General features: G+C 43.5%; 1 protein-coding gene across 3 annotated transcripts in view; it reads right to left on the bottom strand.

Annotated features, from left to right (window-relative positions):
* Dip2a (disco interacting protein 2 homolog A) overlaps positions 1-21,504 on the bottom strand; it is an 81,609-nt gene that overhangs the window by 46,590 nt on the left and 13,515 nt on the right. For 2 of the 3 annotated variants that reach the window (XM_035450627.1, XM_027394250.2), the window contains exons 2-6: positions 17,214-17,285; positions 10,794-10,910; positions 8,611-8,730; positions 6,644-6,871; positions 763-891 (exon numbers count right to left, since the gene is read on the bottom strand). In XM_035450627.1, coding sequence (XP_035306518.1) covers positions 763-891; positions 6,644-6,871; positions 8,611-8,730; positions 10,794-10,910; positions 17,214-17,285 — 666 coding nt within the window. The remainder of the gene's footprint in view (positions 1-762; positions 892-6,643; positions 6,872-8,610; positions 8,731-10,793; positions 10,911-17,213; positions 17,286-21,504) is intronic. The other variant, XM_027394251.2, reaches the window with a different exon arrangement.

Below are 21,504 nucleotides of genomic sequence, written 5' to 3'. Positions count from 1 at the left end.
AGAAATCATAAGATCACCTTGGTCTTTCAAAGAGCTAACCTTCAGTGTGTGTCTCTCTGCTGTCTTTGTCTTGTGTGGGGTGTTAAGTTTCAGGCTTATCTACATATTATTTCTTTCCTTCAACTTTAGATTTATTTTGTTCTTTTCCTGCTTAAGGAAACTCTTAGAAGACTGAGTTCAGACATTTTTATTTTCAGTATTACTATTTGAAGCTCTAAATCCCCCCCTAACATCGTTCACTGAGTCTGCAACAACCTCAAAAGCTGCCAAGGATATGTGGCAGGGCACCCAGCTTGCCGTGCAGACTCTGAGGATAGGAACCTTCCACAGCTGCTTATTTATTTCCCTTCTCCAAACCTGGAAGGGGGAGCTGCTTCCCAGCTATTTCCACTTATTCTTCTGCATGATGCTTTCTCTCTCTCTCTCTTTTTTTTTTTTTTGGTTTTTCCAGATAGGGTTTCTCTGTGTAGCTTTGGAGCCTATCCTGGAACTGGCTCTGTAGACCAGGCTGGCCTCGAACTCACAGAGATCCGTCTGCCTCTGCCTCCCGAGTGCTGGGATTAAAGGTGTGCGCCACCAACGCCCGGCCTGCATGATGTTTTCTAAGGTAACATTCACTGCACACTGGTTTCTGTCTATTTGCACAGAGGAATCATAAGTGATGTCTGGTTTAGAGAAAGGGAATACATAAAGGCATGTTAAATACCACAGAGAAAACCTGTTCCTCTGTTGTTTCAGAAAAGAAAGTGACGTGTTTCTTACCATCCGCAGTTTCCAGCACGTTCCTGCCGTGCCCTCGAGGAATACCTCTCACAGACGCCACCTGTGGACGTTCGTAGTGGGAATGCTCCGAGAGCCCGGTGGTGACATCGGGAGGGGCAGCGTGAAGATCTGAAACATGAAAACCAGACCCAAATAACAGCCATTAATTCAACAAGCATTAAGTGTTTATCTCAACCGGTCAGTCGATAGTTTCATTGTCTGAACTCTAAGCAAGGGATTAATTATGGTATCCTGAAAGTTTTGCTTTCCTGGCTAAACAAAGGCCTGCAGGGTCCTCTACACCCCCACGCATGCTATGCAGAAATGTGCGCGTGTGTTGGGAGGTGTCTCAATTTAACTCCGTAAAAGACAGACCTAGACCTGCCTCAACAAGATGATGGGACAGACTTAGTAGACTTCCTAGGGGAGGCCTTACCCTCTCTGAGAAGCAGATGGGAGGTGGGGGAGGGAAGAAGGAGGGGAAGAGAGAGGGGGAACTGGGATTGGAATGTAAAAAAATAAATTAATAAAAAAAGCAAAAAAAAAAAAAAAGACAGCTCTAGAACCACCAACTATATCACAAAGTGCACAGAAAACTTGCCTGTTAACACAACAGCCTAACAAGAGCTTAGCTAGAAAGTTTCCTCAAGGAAACAAAAATTAATTTGAAATAAAATGCTACTAAATGCTTCTTGTCACATTAGGAGGAAGCAACCAGCCTTGTAACTTCCCTAAAAGTAGGTTGGATGTTATGAAGACATCATCTTTGTGGCCAAATAACACAAGAACAAAAATTAGAGGACAGGAAGATGGCTCAGCAGTTAAGAGCAATTGTTGCTCTTGGCTAAGGAGCCAGGTTCAGTTCCCAGCACCGACATGGCAGCTCACAACTGTCTGTATCTCCAGTTCAAGATAATCCTGCACCCTCTTCTGGCCTTCATGGGCACTGCATGCTAATAAGGCATATACATAAATGCCTTATTAAAAACACGAATACACATAAAATAAAAATAAATCTTTAAAAATACAAAGACTAGCCAGGCATTAAATAACCCTTTAATAACAGTACCTCAGGAGACAGGGGTAGGCAGATCTAAGTTCAAGGCTAACCTGGTATACATAGCAAGTTCCAGGCCAGAGTTACATGCTGAGACCCTGTGCCTGGAAAATTTTTAAATAATGAAGTACAAAAACTAAGAGTGCACCATATTCTAGTTAAAAATTTCTGCAAGTCTCCTGACACACCTATAAGTGTTGCACACCTATAAGTCCAACTACTTTGGGGGCAAAGACAGAGGGGTCACAAGTTCAAGGCCAGCCTGTGTAGCATGGCACAACCCCATTTCAAATGAATAAGATATTTTAAAAATTAAGAGACCACACCGGGCGTTGGTGGTGCACGCTTTTAATCTCAGCACTCGGGAGTCAGAGGCAGGCGGATCTCTGTGAGTTCGAAGCCAGGTTGATCTATGGAGTGAGTTCCAGGACAGGCTCCAAAGCAATACAGAGAAACTCTGTCTCAAAAAACCAAAAAAAAAAAAGAAAAAAAAATTAAGAGACCACAATCAACTTAATGTACAATCAATTGATGCTACATAAGACAGAGTGCATGATATACAATTTCAATTATTCCTTTCGCTGGGCGTTGGTGGCACACGCCTTTAATCCCAGCACTCGGGAGGCAGAGGCAGGTGGATCTCTGTGAGTTAGAGGCCAGCCTGGTCTCCAGAACGAGTGCGAGGATAGGCTCCAAAGCTACACGGAGAAACCCTGTCTCAAAAAAACAAACAAAAACAAAACAAAAAAAAAACCAAATCAATTATTCATTTCATTCTCTCAACATAAAAAAGTGTTTTGGCCAGGAGCTGGTGGTGCACACCTTAATCTCAGCACTCAGGAGGCAGTTGTAGGAGAATCTCTGTGAGTTCAAGGCTGGCCTGGCCTACAAAGCTACACAGAGAAACTCTCTCTCTCTCTCAAAAAAAAAAAATGTAATTTTCATGGAACAGTACTCTGATTGGTTCCAAATACTGACTGTAAGTTGCTATGGCAATTTCCACTACTGTTGAGTGTAACGCTGTGAAAGGGATGACAGTGGAGAAACGGTTGGATGCGGCATTGTACCACACACTGAATGCAACCAGTTAGTGCACTGAGCCTATGTGTGGTGAAGGCCGGTAATCTGCCATATTTAAATCAATGTGCTGCTCACTATGCACTCTTAACACTCTGGTGTTTCTACTCTGACCGTCTATTGTTTCATTAACGTGGATACGATTCAAAGAACTGAATGTATACGAAGAAAGAAAATACATAGAAGGTTCAGGGAGCCTTGCATAAAACACAAGCTTACTATTTATAAAACAGAATATACTTTTTGAAAAAAAAAAAAAAACTAAAGCTTCAACGGCAGTTTTCACAACCCCTGAAAAGGCCTGGTGATGAGCACAGAAGCATTTTAAAGTCTGTATCAGGAAGAGCTTTCAGCTTATACAGAAACATCCCTGTGCTTCCAAACCTAGCAAAAAATTAAAAAAAAAAACAATGATTTTAAAAGCATATGCAGAAAGAAGATAACTTATATACAACAAAGTAGTTTTTTTTTAAACAGCTACATAAAACTAAACTTTCTGAGGGGCGTTGGTGGCACATGCCTTTCATCCCAGCACTTGGGTAGCAGAGGCAGGTGGATCTCTGAGTTCAAAGCCAGCCTGGTTTACAGAGCCAGTTCCAGGCCGGCCATGACTACACAGAGAAACCCTATCTTGAAAAACAAAAACAAAAACTATTCCTAAAAGCATTGTCTTTGAATACATTTCAAATCTATGTCAAAATGTTTAATGTATTTTATTTCCTTAATCCAAAAACTGAAACTAATGCTTAAAAAAAATACCCTTACCTAGTAAGTTCCACTTCAAATTTTTTACTTAATACATTATTCTTACGCATATTTCCTTAGTTCATTTGAAGTTCATCCATCTGGAGCTAGAAATGAAACGATGGTTTTGCCACGAGGACAGGAAAGGAGCATACAACCTGAGTATCCCCTATGCCAATGACATAGGAGCTTTGTATTTCAGAAATCAGACATTCATATACTTCACTAGTTAAGACTCCTAACTGAAACCCTGAAATGTCCCAATGCGCTGATCGACATTTCAGACTGGAGATGGAAATCAAGTTAAGAGCCAATCAGATGGCTCCATGGATAAAAGCACTTGCCACACAAGCCTTCTGACCTGAGTTCATTCCTGGAGCACACAGTAGAAGGAGGGAACTGACTTCCACATACACATTGTGGCACACGCATGCGTGCATGCGAGGACACACACACACACACACACACACACACACACACACACACACACACACACACACACGACCACACACTTGCAAAATAACAAAGCACTGGTCGGCTGGGTGCACAGGTGAAGGCAATTACCGCCAAGTCTTACAACCAGGGTTCAAATCCCCAGAACCCACATGATGGAAAGAGGAGAACCAGCTCCTCTGACCCCGACTCATGCACCATGATGTCCCCACACACATACACACAAAATAAATAGCTTTACATGCATTTGGAGTTAAAGGAATAAATAAATAAAATGTAGAAATCAAGTTAACTGTGCTCTTCAACTACATTATCACATCAAAACTACATCTACAGGAAGGTCGTGGGATCCAAAACTACATCTGCAGTAAGGTCGTGGGATCCAAGCCGAGATTTTTTTTTTTTTTTTTTTTTTTTGACACTGAGGAGAATCAATCAGAAAACATCTATGCTAGGCCCAGCAAGTAAAAAAGGGAGGGGACTCTCACAGCACAGCTTCGGGAGGCAGGATGGATCATCTGCCAAGGCCTGTGGCGAATCGCGCTGCTCTTCAGAGAATGAACACACCTAACTCCACACACCACAGCGTTCTTGTGAAGACACCCATAGCACAACTACTGGAGCCCTGAGGGCCGTCTGACCGAATGCTGTGAGCTATGGCTAGCCTGGCATGCTAAACGTGACCAAGAAGTAACAGCTGGGCAGGGACGGGCCCCTAATGCAGTGTGCTCCTGAGTCCTGTGCCCTTAGAAAAGAGCTTCGCACAGCAGAGACGAGGTAATGGAACACGACTCAGTGGGTAAGGGAGCATGCTGGGCAAGCATGAGGGCCTGAGTTCGGATCCCAGGACCCATGTAAAAAGCAGGGATGTGCATGACTATAGCCCCAGCAATGAGAGGGCTGGGGCGTGCTGGCAACGGCCTAATGCCAGGGTGAGTGAGAGATCCTGTCTCAGGGGAAAAGGGCAGATGGAGCGAGGTAGTCAGTGTTCTTGTCTGGCCTCCCCTCATGCCAACAGAGGTGTATGTGCGCCCGCACAGAAGTGTGGCAAGCATGTGTGAGCGTGTGCGAGCACATGCACACAGCTAAATGAGTAAATAAGTGTAAAACAAAAACAATATAAAGCCTCCATATAAACAGGAAAGCACAGCACTGGCTGCCTTCCTGCCCCGGACTGTCAAATTCCTTGAGGAAAGGTAGGCTGCAGCCACCAGCCACACAGGAAACGGCACCACAGACACCCTGCAGGCAGCTGTTTTATTACTACTCTTCCCCCTGTTATTCATGCGACTGCTCTGTGAGCAAGAAGCACGGTGTGGCAGAGGAACCACAGTTGCCACCTGACACACATTGCAGTGGAAAATATATGTTCAGCGAATAGACAGGAATCGTACAAGGACTCAAACAAATAAAAATCGATGAGCTGAACTGACATGCTCCACAGAAGGTGTTGAGACAAGCCACAGCCCACCAGAAGAAACATCCCCACTCACTCCTGATCCAGCCAACACACCAAGCTTGACCTGAAAAGAACTCAGAACATGCTCCCAGCACCATCGACAGTGGCTTGCTCCACCTTACGGCTCCATCAACCAGTCCTGACACACTGTAGGCGCTCACCAACCACCCTAAGCCCATCAGACAAGAAAATGAAGGTGCACCAACAACATTGGGGCCAACACTCTTCCCCACTAAGCAGTGTGTGATCTCAGCAAGCTACAGTCATTTTATTATTATTATTTTTGTCCTCTTTCTTCATGTAGGAGAAGGAGGGATGAGATGAGCCTTTAATATGGACTACATTTTAAGGTGCTAGGACAGGAATGTCTGTGGGCTTTCACATACAACTAATCACAAAACTTCTGCTTATATGCTCAAGGTGTCACTTCTTGCTTTCCAAATTACTGTCATCCAAGAGCTTGTGACTAAGAAGACTCCTGCATCTTTAAGACTGGCTTTGACTGACATCTTGATTTTAGGAAGAGGACTATCTGCAGCAAGAAAGGCCAGACCAAAACTATAACCTTAGCCCCCATCTCAGGACCCGTGCACAAGGACAACACGTGGCCCTTATAGACACATATGCAAAAAGCCACAGGAGAGACAGTGACTAGAGAGCTAGGCCCAGGGTGGCCATTACAACCACCTGGAAAACAGGAAAGGACAACAGGACGTCAAGAGAACAGCATGTCACTGAGGACGGGGGCGGGGGGGGGGCACACCCACCAGCCTAGAACTGCCAGGCCACGGAATTACAAGATTGTTTCTGTCCCAAAAAGACACATTTCAGATAAGAAAGAGGTGGATCTGGATGGAGACAGAAACTTAGCAACAGAGCCATTCTGTTCACCGTAATCTGGATGCCAAACCATCCAAGTATGGCTCCATTGTGTCAAATGCGATTATTGAAAGCTAAAAACCAGCTGATATCTCAGGCAGACAAGGCACCATGTGACATCTGGCTCGTGACCTCAGTCACTGGATAGTAGTCCTCTGTCCCGGACAGTGCTGGCACTTCCCGATTGGCAGGACCAGGCAGCTGTTACTGACCTATGTGGGCGTGGGCCGTGAGGCCTGCAAGCGCTGTGGCGGCACTAGGAGCAGCAGCAGGTCTCCCTCCCGGGTGGGATGAGGTGGAGGATGCAGAGGATGAAGTGGACGAGCCCTGAATGACCCTGTCGAGCCAGGGCTCGATGCTGGAATGGCTCTGGAGCAGAGTGGAGGTGAGTCGCCCAGGTCGCCGTAAAGAGCCCTCATCTTCTGAGGCAGATGACGTGTCTGTGATTAAAATAACGATGACAAGCATGATGTAGAGATGGGCCAAGGGAGGGAGAGGGCCTCTCACTCATCTCCGGGCCTGAAGCACAGTTCTACCCTACATGGCAAGTGGGCAGCTCAAAGATCACCTTCAGAAGGGCACATAGGAAGTCCTACCTTTGGGAAGTGATCCCATGAGTGCCAAGGTCCCCACAGAGGCCTTGGCCATAGTATATCACATGCTAGGAATAAAAACAGCATTCTTTCCCCTGAACCTAGGAAATTCCAACTGTGATGTGCTCTGTGACTGTCCAGCACTCATTGCTGTACATCCACACGGCCTGACACCACGTCCACACAGCAGCATGGCGCCGCCACGGCCCACAACAAATATGCTAGCCCATGCGAGAATGTCGCAGCACTGCATGTGTTAGGGAGACTATGGCCCTGTCTACATCTACGTTCATAAGGAAAACGGGAGAAGAAACTCTGGAATGGGTTCTTTCTCAACATAATTGCTTCGGCTCATAAAACTATTTGTGAACTAAGCTTCCATCAGGTCGGCCTGCCTGCATTTTATTACAGTTGTTAAAGCATTTTAACTTTGGATAGTGCCTATAGTGTTATTAACAGAGACAGTGGATGTGGCAATCATTTCTAAAGACTTCTTCCAATAAGCTTTTCTTAAAAGGGAAGAAGCACCTACCGAGCTGCCAGGTCACCTTGCAAATCTCACACAATCCACTCTTTACCATATTTAGTATTCCAAACACATCAGGCCTCAATGACTGTCAACATTTTCTGACTCGGTAACATGAGTAACATCAGTGGAGATGCGTGGATGAAGCCACCAGACATCAGCACCTCAGTCTGGCTTAACAGGACGTTAGAGAGAAACCTATCTACACATTTTGATTTCCAGAGGTAGCAACTGATGTTAAAATATACCCGACCCTCTAAACAAGCATTTTAAATGGCCCCAGTAGAGACATGGCTAGGAGGTCAGCAGCACAACAGACAAAGAGAATGAATTAGAGTAAGTTAAGTGGGCGTTGGTGGCACATGCCTTTAATCCCAGCACTTGGGAGGCAGAAGCAGGTGGATCTCTGTGAGTTCAAGAACAGCCTGGTCTACAAGAGCTAGTTCCAGGACAGCCTCCAAAGCCACAGAGAAACCCTGTCTCAAAAAGCAAACAACAAACAAAAAAAGAATAAGTTTAAAATTCAGTTCCAGAAGTCTGCACTCTACTAAGTGCCTGTTTTAGGTTGATCTCTTTACTAAAAGGTATAAATAGCATCTTAGTTTTTTTTTTAAAAAAAAGTAAAATCCATACAAAAATCCCACTATAATACAAATATTTACTTGGATAAGAAAAATACCAAACATACTATAAATTCTTAGGTAAGGAATATGCACATATGTAAACATTAAAATCTATTTCTTTTTATTCTTTTTTTAAAAAGATTTATTTATTTATCATGTATACAGTGCATGCCAGAAGAGGGCACCAGATCACATTACAGATGGTTGTGAGCCACCATGTGGTTGCTGGGAATTGAACTCAGAACCTCTGGAAGAGCAGTCAGTGCTCTTAACCCCTGAGCCATCTCTCCAGCCCATATGTAAACATTTTTAATTTCTAAATTCCTCAAACCTGTATTACAGGCTACAAGGATATTCCAATTCAGTGAAAATAAATACTATACCACCAGGCCTATGACACACTCATAAAAATCCGTCCTGAAGCCATTTATCAATACCTGGAGGAGTACAGGTCTCCACGGATGAATGCACAAGGACAGACCGTCGTTTTGAAGGCATGGGCATCTTCCTCTCTTTGTACTTGGCCAAAGCCGCTTGCACGGCTTCTGTGTGGACATCTGCACAGGAACAAAAGTAGCAGTAGCTGTTTTACCACACTGGTTATGATATACTGATTATAATCCATTTGTATGTTTGCTTACACCAAGCAGAAAAAAAAAATGCACTGACTACCCACTCACCCCATACCTCTCTCTAGACATTGCTTTGCTTGAGGACTCACTCTTGAACTTGATGAATACTTCCAGTTATAAAATAAAAATAAAAAAGCTGTGGACCCCAAGAGGTTCACTGGCCAGCCATTCTAGCTAATCAGCAGGTTCACAAAACAAAACATAGCAACAACAACAAAAATCAAGTAGACACATTTTGAAAACCACATCCTAGAGATCAATGTCAGCATCTTAGAAGGTCAGTGAGTTCACACTATGGATGTTTCAATGATTATACAGCATATGCAGTAGTCAACTCATCCGTTATTTTAAAAAAATAGGTATACTGTGATTAAGAAAGACGGCCAACATCAACCTCTGGTCTCCACACAGAAGCACACCTGGACACACACGTGCACAGGTCAGTTGGCACACATGTATAGCTCAGCTGGTAGAATGCTTGCATAGCATGTATGAATCCCTGGGTTGCAACCCCAGTACACATAAACCAGGCATTTTGGTACATGACCATACTCTTAGTCCCCAAGATGGAAACAAAGGGATCAGGAGTTAAAGGCCATACACCAATACATAGTAAGTTCCAGGCCGGCTTGAGCTACATGAGACTGAAAACTTGTCTCAAAATAAAGGTGCCAGGGACAAGATGGTTCAGCAAATAAAGGTACTTATTACCACCTGACACACTAAGTTTGGTCCCTAGAACCTACAAAGTAAAAGAAAAACCAGCTCCTTCAAGTTCTGTGACCTCCATGTGTGAACCATGGCACATATGCACACACACACATACACATACTCAAAATAAACAAATGAGCAAAACTTTTTAAAAGTAAAATAAGATAAAAACATTTAAATATTTAGAAAAAGCATTGCTAAATAGTGGGGAGATCTAATTGAAAGGAAATTTAAGTTACACGGGTCATACAGTGACTTCCCTACACAGACACTACTACTGTGTCACCCCAGAGCTCCTGGTGGAGAAGTAAACAAAACAGCAAGCATGCTGTCCTGGTAGGCAGGAGAGGAAGGGTTCTCTACAGACCAGACAGACACATAGTCAGTAAAGGGCTTGCACTGCAAGCACAAGCACCTGAATTTGACCCCCAGGACTCACAGCTTAAAAATATCTAGGTGCACTTGTAATCCCAATGCTAGGGGGGCAGAAATGAGAGGCTTGCTGAGCTCACTGGCCAGCCAGGATAGCCTACCCTAGCTCAAAGCTAAAAAAAGAGTAGATGGCACTTGCATGTACATGCATACATGCACACATACAAGAACTCGCACAAATACACACATAAACACACACACACACACACACACACACACACACACACACACACACACACACACACACTTGTTGCAAGCAAGCAACCGCTAAGGCAATCAATATGTACAAAAAGAGAGACATTAAAACAAACTATCTGAGCCAGGCGTAATGACTCATGTCTTTGATCCCAGCACTCTCGAGGCAGAGGCAGACAGATCTCTGTGAGTTCGAGGCCAGCCTGGTCTACAGAGCACGTTCCAAGACAGCCAAAGCTGATACAGAAAGAAACCCTGTCTCAAAAAACCAAAAATATTTAAAAAAAAAAAAAACACCCAAATTATATGAAGTTTCTGCTTTCTTGAATGAACAATATAATGACTTTAATTACCACTCAGGTGAAAAATAAATAACTTTTTTTTTCAAGACAGGGTTTCTCTATGTAACAGCCCTGGCTGTCCTGGCACTCGATTTGTAGACCACACTGGCCTCAAACTCACAGAGATCTGCCTGTCTCTGCCTCCCAAGCGCTGGGATTCAAGGTTTGTGCCACTACCCTCAAATGAAAAATAAGTAACTACTTCTTTGATGGACATTCTAGCAAAGAAAAACTAACCAGTCAGAACAGAGTGTCCGGACTGCTGCAACCCCATCTCCTACCCCTGCACTTCCAGAGCTATGAACCTACCTGACCGGAAGCGCTCATCCCTTGAGTTGGTAGCCCGAGACTTCTGTGGTTTAGGTGCAGCTGCAGTCATCAAGGGCCCAGGAATTCTATTCTCTGTTTGCAGACATGGGTCTACTCCTGAAACACAGTTTTATACCTTGTGTAAACAATTTTCTTTTCCATATAAAAAGCTCCACTTAAAACAATGTGCACTTCTCGTCTACGGCCATACAGTACATGCTGCACCACTCCTGGTACGGCTGGCTCTTAAAGCACAAAAGAGCCTCTGGCTTGGGATTAAGGGCCACGAACATGGGCCAGGGTAATGTCCACACCCAGGCTACCTTCTCCCCACACCACTAGACCTCCTAGTCTAGACTCTAGCTCATAATCATAATGAAGACTACACCCTCACCGTGTCCTTGGCAACATGGCAACATCAGTTCAAGTCTGCTGTCAGTCACAGATCTCCGAGAGCAGGTTCCTGCATTTATGGCTGCTCCATAAATCTTAAATGGCCTGTGTGCTTGTCATTACTGTTACAGTCCACAGTGCCATCAAACTCTAAGTGAAAAACAGCCCACCAACCACCACTAGGTAGTCCTTAAACACAAAGAAAACCTGGAGAAGCAGAGAATAAACGCCAAGAATAATACTGAGCAGCATCAGTGCATGGAATGTTCTGAGGCCAGCAGGCTGGTCTAATCAGCACCTCTGTTGGTGCTGTCTTCAAATCTGGGATGGAGAGAGTGCATGTCACCTGTTGTCCACACATCCTCAGCCAGCCCCTGGCTCACAGTGATAGCACCCTGACCAGAGCCACCTCTAGGATAAAGACAGTCAGAAATAGCAGAGTACAAACAGCATGGTGGCTAAACAAAAGTCTCTGGTATCGATCCAATCCTAATCTGCTAACATCTTCGGGCAGCACAGAGCAAACCCTTTAGCTGAGACTCGGTAAGAATGAGCTTGATGTCGTTAGCCTTAGTTTGAAAATGCCTTAGAAGACCAGCCAGTGGAGGTTCCAGTCTCACTGGCTCCTCCAGTCTTGACCACACCCCCAATACAAGCAGAGTCTATCCTGACTTCAACTTGAGTCAGTGTCCCTCACAGGAACACAGTAACAGAAGCGGAACTACCTGACTTCTAGGGCTGGTCACATGAAGCAACACAACTCTCTCTACTTGGCTCAGCTATGCCTGTGAGGACCAGCATGCTGATCCTCACACCAAAAGAGTCAGGTGAGAAAACAGGAGAGCGAGGCAGGTGAAGGGGCCTCCCAGCCCAAAAGCCAACGATGGGGTCCTCATAGGTCACTTACTCAGACTCAGCTGGCCTATGTGCACAACAGATCTGTGGGCTGTCTAGTGTGGCTGGTTTCATAGCACTGGAGAATGAGAAAGCTACTCCATACACCTATGCTTAACTCAACATCTGAGCACACACACACACACACACACACACACACACACACACACACACACACACACACACACACACACACACAGATATACGACTATACTGAAGAATAGCCCTGCTGGGCTAAAGAACTACTTCAAAGTTTCCCTAAAGAACACTTAGTCTCAGGGTTTAAGGATTATGAGGTGGTACACTACATAGTGGCGTATATGTACATCTCAAAACATGGTGACTTTATCCTTTAGATAGATAAGATCTTCATCAAAGACAACATAAACTGATCTGAAATTACTGGATAAAGAGGAAGTTTTTTTGTTTGTTTGATATTTTTTTTTCTTTGTTTGAGACAGGGTTTCTCTGTGTAACAGTCCTGGCTGTACTGGAATTTGCTCTGTAGACCAGGATGGCCTCAAACTCACAGAGATCGGCCTACCTCTGCCTCCCAAGTTCTGGGATTAAAAGCTTATGCCACCACTGCCTGGCTTGTTTTTGTTGTTGTTGTTGTTTTGAGACAGGTCTCATTGTGGATCCCTAGCCAGTCTAGAACTTACTATGTACACCAGGCTGGTCTTGAACTCACGGAACTCACAAAGGCCCACCTGCCTCCTAAATAGTAGGACTAAAGGCCTTCAGCTTCATACAGCCTTAAGTTTTGTTTTATTTTGTTTTAAATCATGTATATGGGGAGGGGGCTGTGGGTACAGGTGCCCATGGAGGCCAGAAAAGGGCGTCAGATCTCCCGGGAGCTGCAGTTACAGGGGGTTGGGAGCTCCCTAGTATGGGCTCTGGAACGGAGCTCTCTAGTCCTCTGCAACAGCAGGACACGCTCTTATTTGCTGAGCCATCTCTCCAGCCGAAACATGATACACTTTTAATTTTAGCAGGTAGCAAGAGATAACTTCCCAGCAAGGTTACAGTGATTCACACTCCTACAAGCAACACATGTAAGTGCTACATCCTCACACATTTCTGGGCACTGAGTTTAGAGGGAGCTTCAGAATTCTTTCATCCTAAGAGGACAGTTCACTTTAATTTGCATTTCCGTATCTACTAAAGTTGAACATGACTTAGTGTTTATTACCCACTTATGTTTCCTGTTCCTCGAATTCTTTCTTACACTTAAGAAATTTATGTTTTTTCATATGTTTGGAATTTGGTTTTTCTTCCAAATATATTTTATGATCCCAATATAGGTTCTGTATTTTTCTTGCTAAGTGAACTGGTATCTTTCATTGTATTTTCATTTTGAATGGGTTTTTCATATTTCAAAATAGAACTGCTGAACAATAAAATCTACTTATTATCATATATTCTCTAAAAAGTTACAATAGCAATAAAACCAAAAACCCTTACCAATTCCAATAGCTAACTCAGCTGCCCTCCAAACACGCAGTAATATCCTGTATACATAGATCGCTGCCTTTATTTTCTAATATTAACCCTGTTTTGTTTCCGTACCTCCTGGTATCAATGTAACCAACAAAGCTATGTGGTGTGAGAGGAAAACCAGAGATCTCTATCCTCCCCTAGGACTGGAAACAGCAAGACAAGCTGACTGTTCTGCTTAATGGTGGGTGGTAACTTTATGAAAAAAGAAATAGGCTTTAAGATGTTTTAACCATTTCCTTCAATCCCAATTTTAGTGTGGCTTTTTTTGTTTGTTTGTTTTCTGAGGCAGGATCTCTCTGTTATGTAGATGTGGCTGTCCTGGAACTCACTATGTATATTAATTAGACTGGACTGGCCTGGAACTCACAAAGCTCTACTTCCCAAATGCTGGATTAAAGGTGTGTGCCACCGCACCCGAAATTTTAGTTTTTGTTTTGAATGAACAAATACCAATACATAGCCGGCATCTTCAACATTCTTTTTCTGTTACTTATAAATATACCAATATAGGTAGTATAAAGCACATGCAATTTAACAAGTTTTACATAGGGGAAAATGTAACTACTGCACAGTTTAAGAACTAAAGCATGGGGTAGAGAGATGGCTCAGTGGTTACCAGTACTTGCTGCTCTTACAGAGAACAGGAATTTAGTTTCCAGAACCCATGTGGCATCTCACACAGCCTCTAACTCCAGTTCTAGGAGATGTGACACTCACTTCTGGCCTTCATGGATATGCACAGGCATACACAATACATAAGCAAAACACACACATTAAAAAAATGTTTTCTGAAGAAGCAGCAGCAGCAATAATAAAATAATAGTAATAATTAATATTTAAGCATGGGCTAACAAGATGGACCAGCAAGCAAAGGTGCTTACTGCCCAACACTAACAAGCGGAATTTGATCATCGGAACCCATATAAACAAGTTGAATGTGGTCAAACACATCTGTAATCCCAGCACTCCTATGGAGAAACAGGAAGCAAGAACAGGAAAATGATCTAGAAGCTCACTGGCCAGCTACTGGAGTACACAGCACAGAAGAAATGAGAGATTCTGCTTCAACAAAATGGAAGGAGAGAAGCAACACCCAAGAGTTTTCCTCTAACTAGCATATGCATACCATGCTTGAGCCCAGTCAGCTCTCTCTTTCTCTCTCTTTCTCTCTCTGTCTCTCTCTCTCTTTCTCTCTCTCTCTCTCTCTTTCTCTCTCTCTCTCTCTCTCTCTCTCTCTCTCTCTCTCTCTCTCTCACACACACACACACACACACACAGCTGAAGATCACATGACCTACACTGTCCAATCTCACCTCTACCAGGAAATGGTGTGTTAGAAAAATCCATTTCCATTCTAGAAATTCATTTCCTTTTCTCTCTTTAACAGCTTCATAAGGGTCTCGGGTGCGGTTTTCCATGGTTTACTTATTTTATTATTATCATTACTACTCTTTTAGTCGGGGTCTCACTGTGCAGCCCTGGCTAACCTATAACTCAATATGTAGACTAGACTGGCCTCAAACTCACAGAGATCCACCTGCCTCCACCTCCCTGGTGTCTGGTGTGTTTTTAAAGCTCATGCTGGACACACTGCTCTGTGTTGTCCTTCCAAACCATCACCTCACTGAGGTTCATCACTGACGGTGTCTAGATGCTCTGGCATCCCATGGTCTGGGTTCTGTTGAGCAAGGTTGGAGATCTTGGTAGTCTAGGGTCATGATGGACATTCTCGTGTGCCTCAGGGAGAACTGTAGCACCATGTGACGCAGGCACATCCACACTGACTCCGTTTTGGATGTCAGGCTCTGGTTTTAATCTGAACTTCTCTGATTGCCTGAGAGGTTAGGTATTTATTATTATTGTTGTTGTTGTTGTTGTTGTTAGCTATTTCCTTCTTTGAAATGCCTATTTAAGTCTTCACCCATTTTTCTTATCACATCAGGACATTTGGGCTCTTGGTGGCATAGGCTAGACTCCTAATCAGCTGTCCCCCACGCCTCATGCTAGCCCCTAGCCATGCCGATGGAGAGCCTGTCTGCTACTGCAGGAAGAGCCCCTAGGCAGTGCTGTCTGTACACTCTGGGGCCATTTCTTAAATCACTGTGTCATAACCATCTTCCACAGCCTGCAGTTGTACTTTTCAATCTCTCTGAGGTACCTTTTGATTTAAAAAAGAAGAAGCTATGAAGTTTAATGTATCCCAACTTGTAAATCTTTCCTCTTATGGCTGCTGTTTTACGAGTGGCATCTCTGGCAATTTAAGAAACCCTTCCTGTCTTGAGATAGCCACATTTCCCTGTAAGATCTCCCAAGGGCTCTACAGCTTCTGCCTTTCACACTTGGACCCAACACACCTGAAGCTAACTTGGATGTCTAATTTTATATGTTTTACACACAGGTACAGGTATGCCAGCACCCTAGCCACATGCCATTTCTCAGAAACCAAGCCCATATGTATGTATGTGTGGCCTTTCTGTCCCACTAGTCCAGCCACCTGCCCTTGCAAAGTAACCTATTCTCAGTGATGATAGCCATATAATAGCTCAATAACTTGCCAGACAACTCCCATCACATTCTGGATCTCCTGACCTTTTGTACTTAAGACATAAATTTAAGAATTAGGTTGTGTTAGCCGGGCAGTGGTGGCGCACGCCTTTAATCCCAGCACTCGGGAGACAGAGGCAGGTGCATCTCTGTGAGTTCAAGATCAGCCTGGTCTACAAGAGCTAGTTCCAGGGCAGCCTCCAAAGCCACAGAGAAACCCTGTCTCGAAAAATAATAATAATAATAATAATAATAATAATAATAATAATAATAATAAGGTTGTGAAATTACTTTAAAAATATTCAAAATAGCAGCTGGGCGTGATGGTGCATGCATTAATCCCAGCACTCTAGAGGCGGAGGCAGGCGAATCTCTGTAAATCCAAGGCTAGACTATTCTACAAAGCCAGTTCCCAAGCAGCCAGGGCTGCTACACAGAGAAACCCTGTCTCAAAAAAACAAACAAACAGAAAACAAAAAAAATCAAAATAACAAATATGCCAAATCTACAAATTAATGTGCAAAGAACTAAAAAATTTACAATATGTGTCCTTGCCTAGTAAGGAAATATATCAGGCCACTCTATGACCACGAATAAGGATAAACTGCTGGGCAATGATGGCGCACACCTTTAATCCCAGCACTTGGGAGGTAGAGGCAGGGGCATCTCTGTGAGTTTGAAGCCTGCCTGGCCTACAAAGTGAGTTCCAGGACAGCCAGAGGTGCTACACAGAGAAACCCTGTCTTGAAAAACAAAAACAAAACAAAAAGAATAAGTCCTATTTAGGAGTGAGCTCTGAATCAAGCCAAAGCTGTAAATTATAATCTATGCCCTTGGGTTTTATTATCTAACAACAGACACATTGCTTGGCCCTTAATAAAATATGAAACATATACCAATTTTTACAATACAAAAATCAGTTCTTATTTATTATTAGTTTGCCAGGTTAGGAATTGTACCCAAGATCTAGCACATGCTAGGCAAGTCTTCTACCACTAAGCCACATCGCCAGCCCATTAAAGTCCATTTTTAGATCGTGTTTTATAGGACAGTATATTTGTTACTAAAACAAGAAGGTGCCGGCCTTACCTTGAATGAGAGGAATGTAACGAGCCAGCAGCTTCGCCCTTTTCTTTTCATAGCCTTTTTGAGTGATATCACCTAAAACAGCAATGGGAAAAGAAAATTTCATTACTTGTAAAGTTCCAAAAGTGTGTGTGTGTGTGTGTGTGTGTGTATGGTGTGTGTACACATGCAGGCATGCACACATGGAGGTGTGTATGTGTGTGTGCGTGTACACATGCAGGCATGCACACGTGGAGGCGTGTGTGTGTGTGTGTGTGTGTGTGTGTGTGTGTGTGTGTGTGTGTGTGTGTGTATACACATGCAGGCATACACACATGGAGGCCAGAGGTCAACCTTAGGCACCTCCAACCATTCACCTTGTCTTTTGAGACAGAGTCTGTCTCTCAGTAGCCTGGAACTAACTAAGAAGGTTAGGTTGGTTGACTGGCCAGTGAGCTCCAGGGACCCCAGGGAATATGTTCTTCTCTGCCTCTCCAGCACTGGCATTATAAGCACATACCATGTACCACACCTGTCTTTTTAATGTGTTGTAGGGATCAAATTCAGTAATTCATGCTTGTGCAGCAAGCATTTTACCAGTTAAACTCTCTCTCTAGCCAGTTCTAAGAGTTTTATTTAAAAAAAAAAAAAAGCATCTTGGGCTGGAGAGACAGTTCAGTGAGTAAAATTCTTTCTGAACAATGACAGAAACCTGAATTTGGATCCCCAGAACCCACTGAAAGCTTGATGAGGTGGTGCCCATCTGCAATCCCAGCATTCCTGTGATGCAATGGGAATCTGAGACAGGAGAGTCCCTGGAAGCTCGTAGGCCAGCTAGTCTGCTCTGTACAGCTGTAAGCAACAAGAGCCCTGTCTCAAAGAAGAAACGTGAGAACTGACTTACAGGATCGACCTCTGACCTCTACACAGGCACTGTGCACCACTCCCAGACACACAAAGATTTTTTTGAATTATCATATAAAAACTATAGACTAATGCCTTTCAAAAGGGTTGCTAGATAAGTAAGCTGGGATGAGCCCATATCATGGAAGGCAGTAAAAGGAGCAGACTACTGACATGTGTAGTTTAGGCAGATCTCCTGTACAAGTTGTTTGGTGAAGGAAGCCTGACTCAAAGACTATGTACTATATATACATCATTCAGTATGATGACACACTGGAGAAATCAAAACCACAGAACCCAGACAGTGGATGCCAGCAGACAGGGAGGACACTGTCAGAAGGGACAAGGAATCTGGTATAAGACTTGCATGACTTGGTTCTAGCCGTAATTACACAACTGTACTCACCTGTCAAAAGCTTACAGAGCTGCACACTGGGAAACAATCTTACTGTATGTAAATAATACTTTAATTGTTTGGAAAAGGTGATCAGCATGTCCTGGAAACTTGTCAAAAAGTAGACTGTGAGGCTGGAGAGATGGATGAGCAGTTAAGAGTACTTCCTGCTTTCCCAGATGACCCAAGTCTGGTTCCCAGAAACCATGTTACACAGCTCAGAACTGCCTACAACTCCTCTCCCAGGTATCCAATACCCTCTTCTGACCTTCACGGGGCACACACATGTGGCACACTCTCATACAGACAAACACACACCATTTTGTATTAAATCTTAATAAATGCAAGACCCTGATATTACACCTCCAATAAGCAGAACTCCACACTGTTTTTACAAGACCCTCAGATGATATCTATACAAGTTCAAATGTCAGAAACAACAGTAAAAGGGACCCATAGCCACAGTCCTCCCCAACCATGGCCCTTAGAGGAGGACTCAGGAAAAGGCCTACTGTCCCCATAAATTACCATAAAGAAGACAGCCAAACACAAGTTAAATCCCTTTGACAATGGAGTAGGAAATGTACTTTACATCTTGGTCTTCCTGTACTACCTGGTTCCTACACAAACATAGGCATGCTAACAGTGGATCTTCAATGTTTTTATGAAGATTTTAGACCAGAAATGTATCCTGCAACAATTCTTATTACTAGCTCTTAGTACAAATGTATGTTAGTACAGTTTTCACTATTACCATTTTTAGTGGTTTTCTAGTGGATTCTAAGCCCTCCTCCTCCATCTTCCACTTTATTCCAAACAAAAAAACAGAAGGCTATACTGAGTGTCAAAAAATACTGCCGCTGAGTGCCCAACCAAGTATTTCCTTCAGAAGGATTCATCTTGACTAGGGGTTGTCAGGTGTGGAAACAGACACCTTGGAGTGGCTGACATTTACTTTAAACCTCACTAAAGTTCTAAGCATACATTAATATATTCCTTTGTACAAGAAAAGTCTATAGCCAGGGAAGGTCAGTACTGCGGGACAGACAGAGTACAAGCCCAGCTGCCAGAGTACAAGCTGGGCTACCACAAAGCCCCTCCCACTAGCCCTCCCTTTGTCTACAGCCTGGCTAACAGCCTGGGCAATCAGATAGTCCAACGTCTATATATGTACCTTTACCCATCTCACGGTCCTCGTGAGGTTCTGCCACCACCCTCACAAGCAACTGTTCTGGAGCACTTAGAGTGTGCACGTGTTAGTTCTTTCATTTATATGTTTTCACTCTACCTGAGTTGGCATTATGCCACAAATAAATCTGTTTCTCCTGCTGTTGTTGTTTTTTCCACTAAGTGCTTCATCTTTAACATCAACCCATCCTCAATGGACGGGCAAATCTGATTCACTGCTCTGACCTTAGGATACTTGGAGAGCCACCATCCTTATCTCACCCATCAGTGGGCAACACTGGGCCCTGACCACACCCACAGTATCTTCCAGAAGGGCACTATCAGCTCACTGGCTACTCAAACTCCAATCCCCATGACCACCACCACTACAGCACACACGGGGTCATGGCAACTATTCTCATTGGGTTCAAGGTAATACTGCATGATTTCACTTATTGAAATTTCAACCTATGTACAATGTGAAAGCATAAATACCTTAAACATATATTAAAATTATATTTACCCTAGAATATATTCAAATGTGACTAATTTAAATTAAAATTCAAAAAACTAAGACAGGGTTTCACTATGTAGCCCTGGAGCTCACTATGCAGATGAGGTTGGCCTTGGACCATGTGCCTCTGCCTCCTGAATTCTGGGCAGAACCATGACCAGCTATGGTTCTGTCTTAAATGAAGGTTACGATGGTGAAAGTACCAAAAGGCACAGGTATCAAGCACGTCAGGTGTCTGCTTGATGCTCACCATAAGATAAAAGCAACCTCATTTTGTCACCTGACACATAACCATCTACAGAGGCTCTGATGTCACAGCGGGCATACATCCCACGAACCCACTCTAAGTTACATGAATCCTGACTCAAAATTTAACACACAGACTTCCAAGCATCATCCCTTAGCCAGGGCTTCAAGCACAATAGTTTTCAGCAGGAAATTGTAGAAGAGTGTCACAAATGCTGATCATTAGCATGGGAAAAGGATCAAATTGCAAAAGGTCTGGTTGCTACTGAATTCATTTCATTTTCAAAGCAACACAAAGCTGAAGGATGCTAAGCCCAATCATTATGTCAGTGACCATCTGTATTCTATTTTCGTGCATGACTAGCTGCCATTATTTTCACATGCCCAACGTGATGCACATTGGTCCCAGGCATATACCATGGCACAGCCACAGAGAGCAGGTAGAATTTTAATGGACTATAATAGAATCCTGGCACAAAGCCGGTACACTAGGGAAGAGAGACTCAAATACAAATTTTCTAAACCCAAGTTCAAGTCTCTTTCACAGAGAACAATAAAACACAAAGAGATAAACAACAGAGCCTTGTTCCCCAACCACTACACAAAACTGGCGAGGCCCTGTCAGGAGGCAGAGAGTGCTGTTTATGCCTGAACATCCAGGCATCTGTGGGCTTTGGGAAGAAACCCAGCTACCACTGGGACAGATGTCTCTGGTGGTTGCAGGGTAGGTAGAGGGTCATCCAGACATCCAGGTAGGGACAACATACCATTAATCCTGCTAATTTGGCTTCAGATATGGCATGAGACAGATTTCTATTCTTATTTCATACACTTCTGAACGCCATTATTTTCAGCATATAACCACACACCCTTTTGTATGTAAGAACATACAGCAGATGATTTGGCAATGTTTTGGTTACACAACATGCTAGTGAAGAAAACTAGGTAAATTCTATGTATTATTTATGAACTTTTTTGTTTGTTTGTTTTGTTTTTGGTTTGGTTTTTTGTTTGTTTTTCAAGACAGGGTTTCTCTGATTGTTTTAGAGCCTGTCCTGGAACTCACTCTGTAGACCAGGCTGGCCTCGAAC

The sequence above is a fragment of the Cricetulus griseus genome, assembly GCF_003668045.3.
Source record: "Cricetulus griseus strain 17A/GY chromosome 1 unlocalized genomic scaffold, alternate assembly CriGri-PICRH-1.0 chr1_0, whole genome shotgun sequence".
NCBI classification, from domain to species: domain Eukaryota; kingdom Metazoa; phylum Chordata; class Mammalia; order Rodentia; family Cricetidae; genus Cricetulus; species Cricetulus griseus.
Note: the sequence above shows the minus strand (reverse complement) of the source record. Positions and strands in the feature narration are given on the sequence as shown.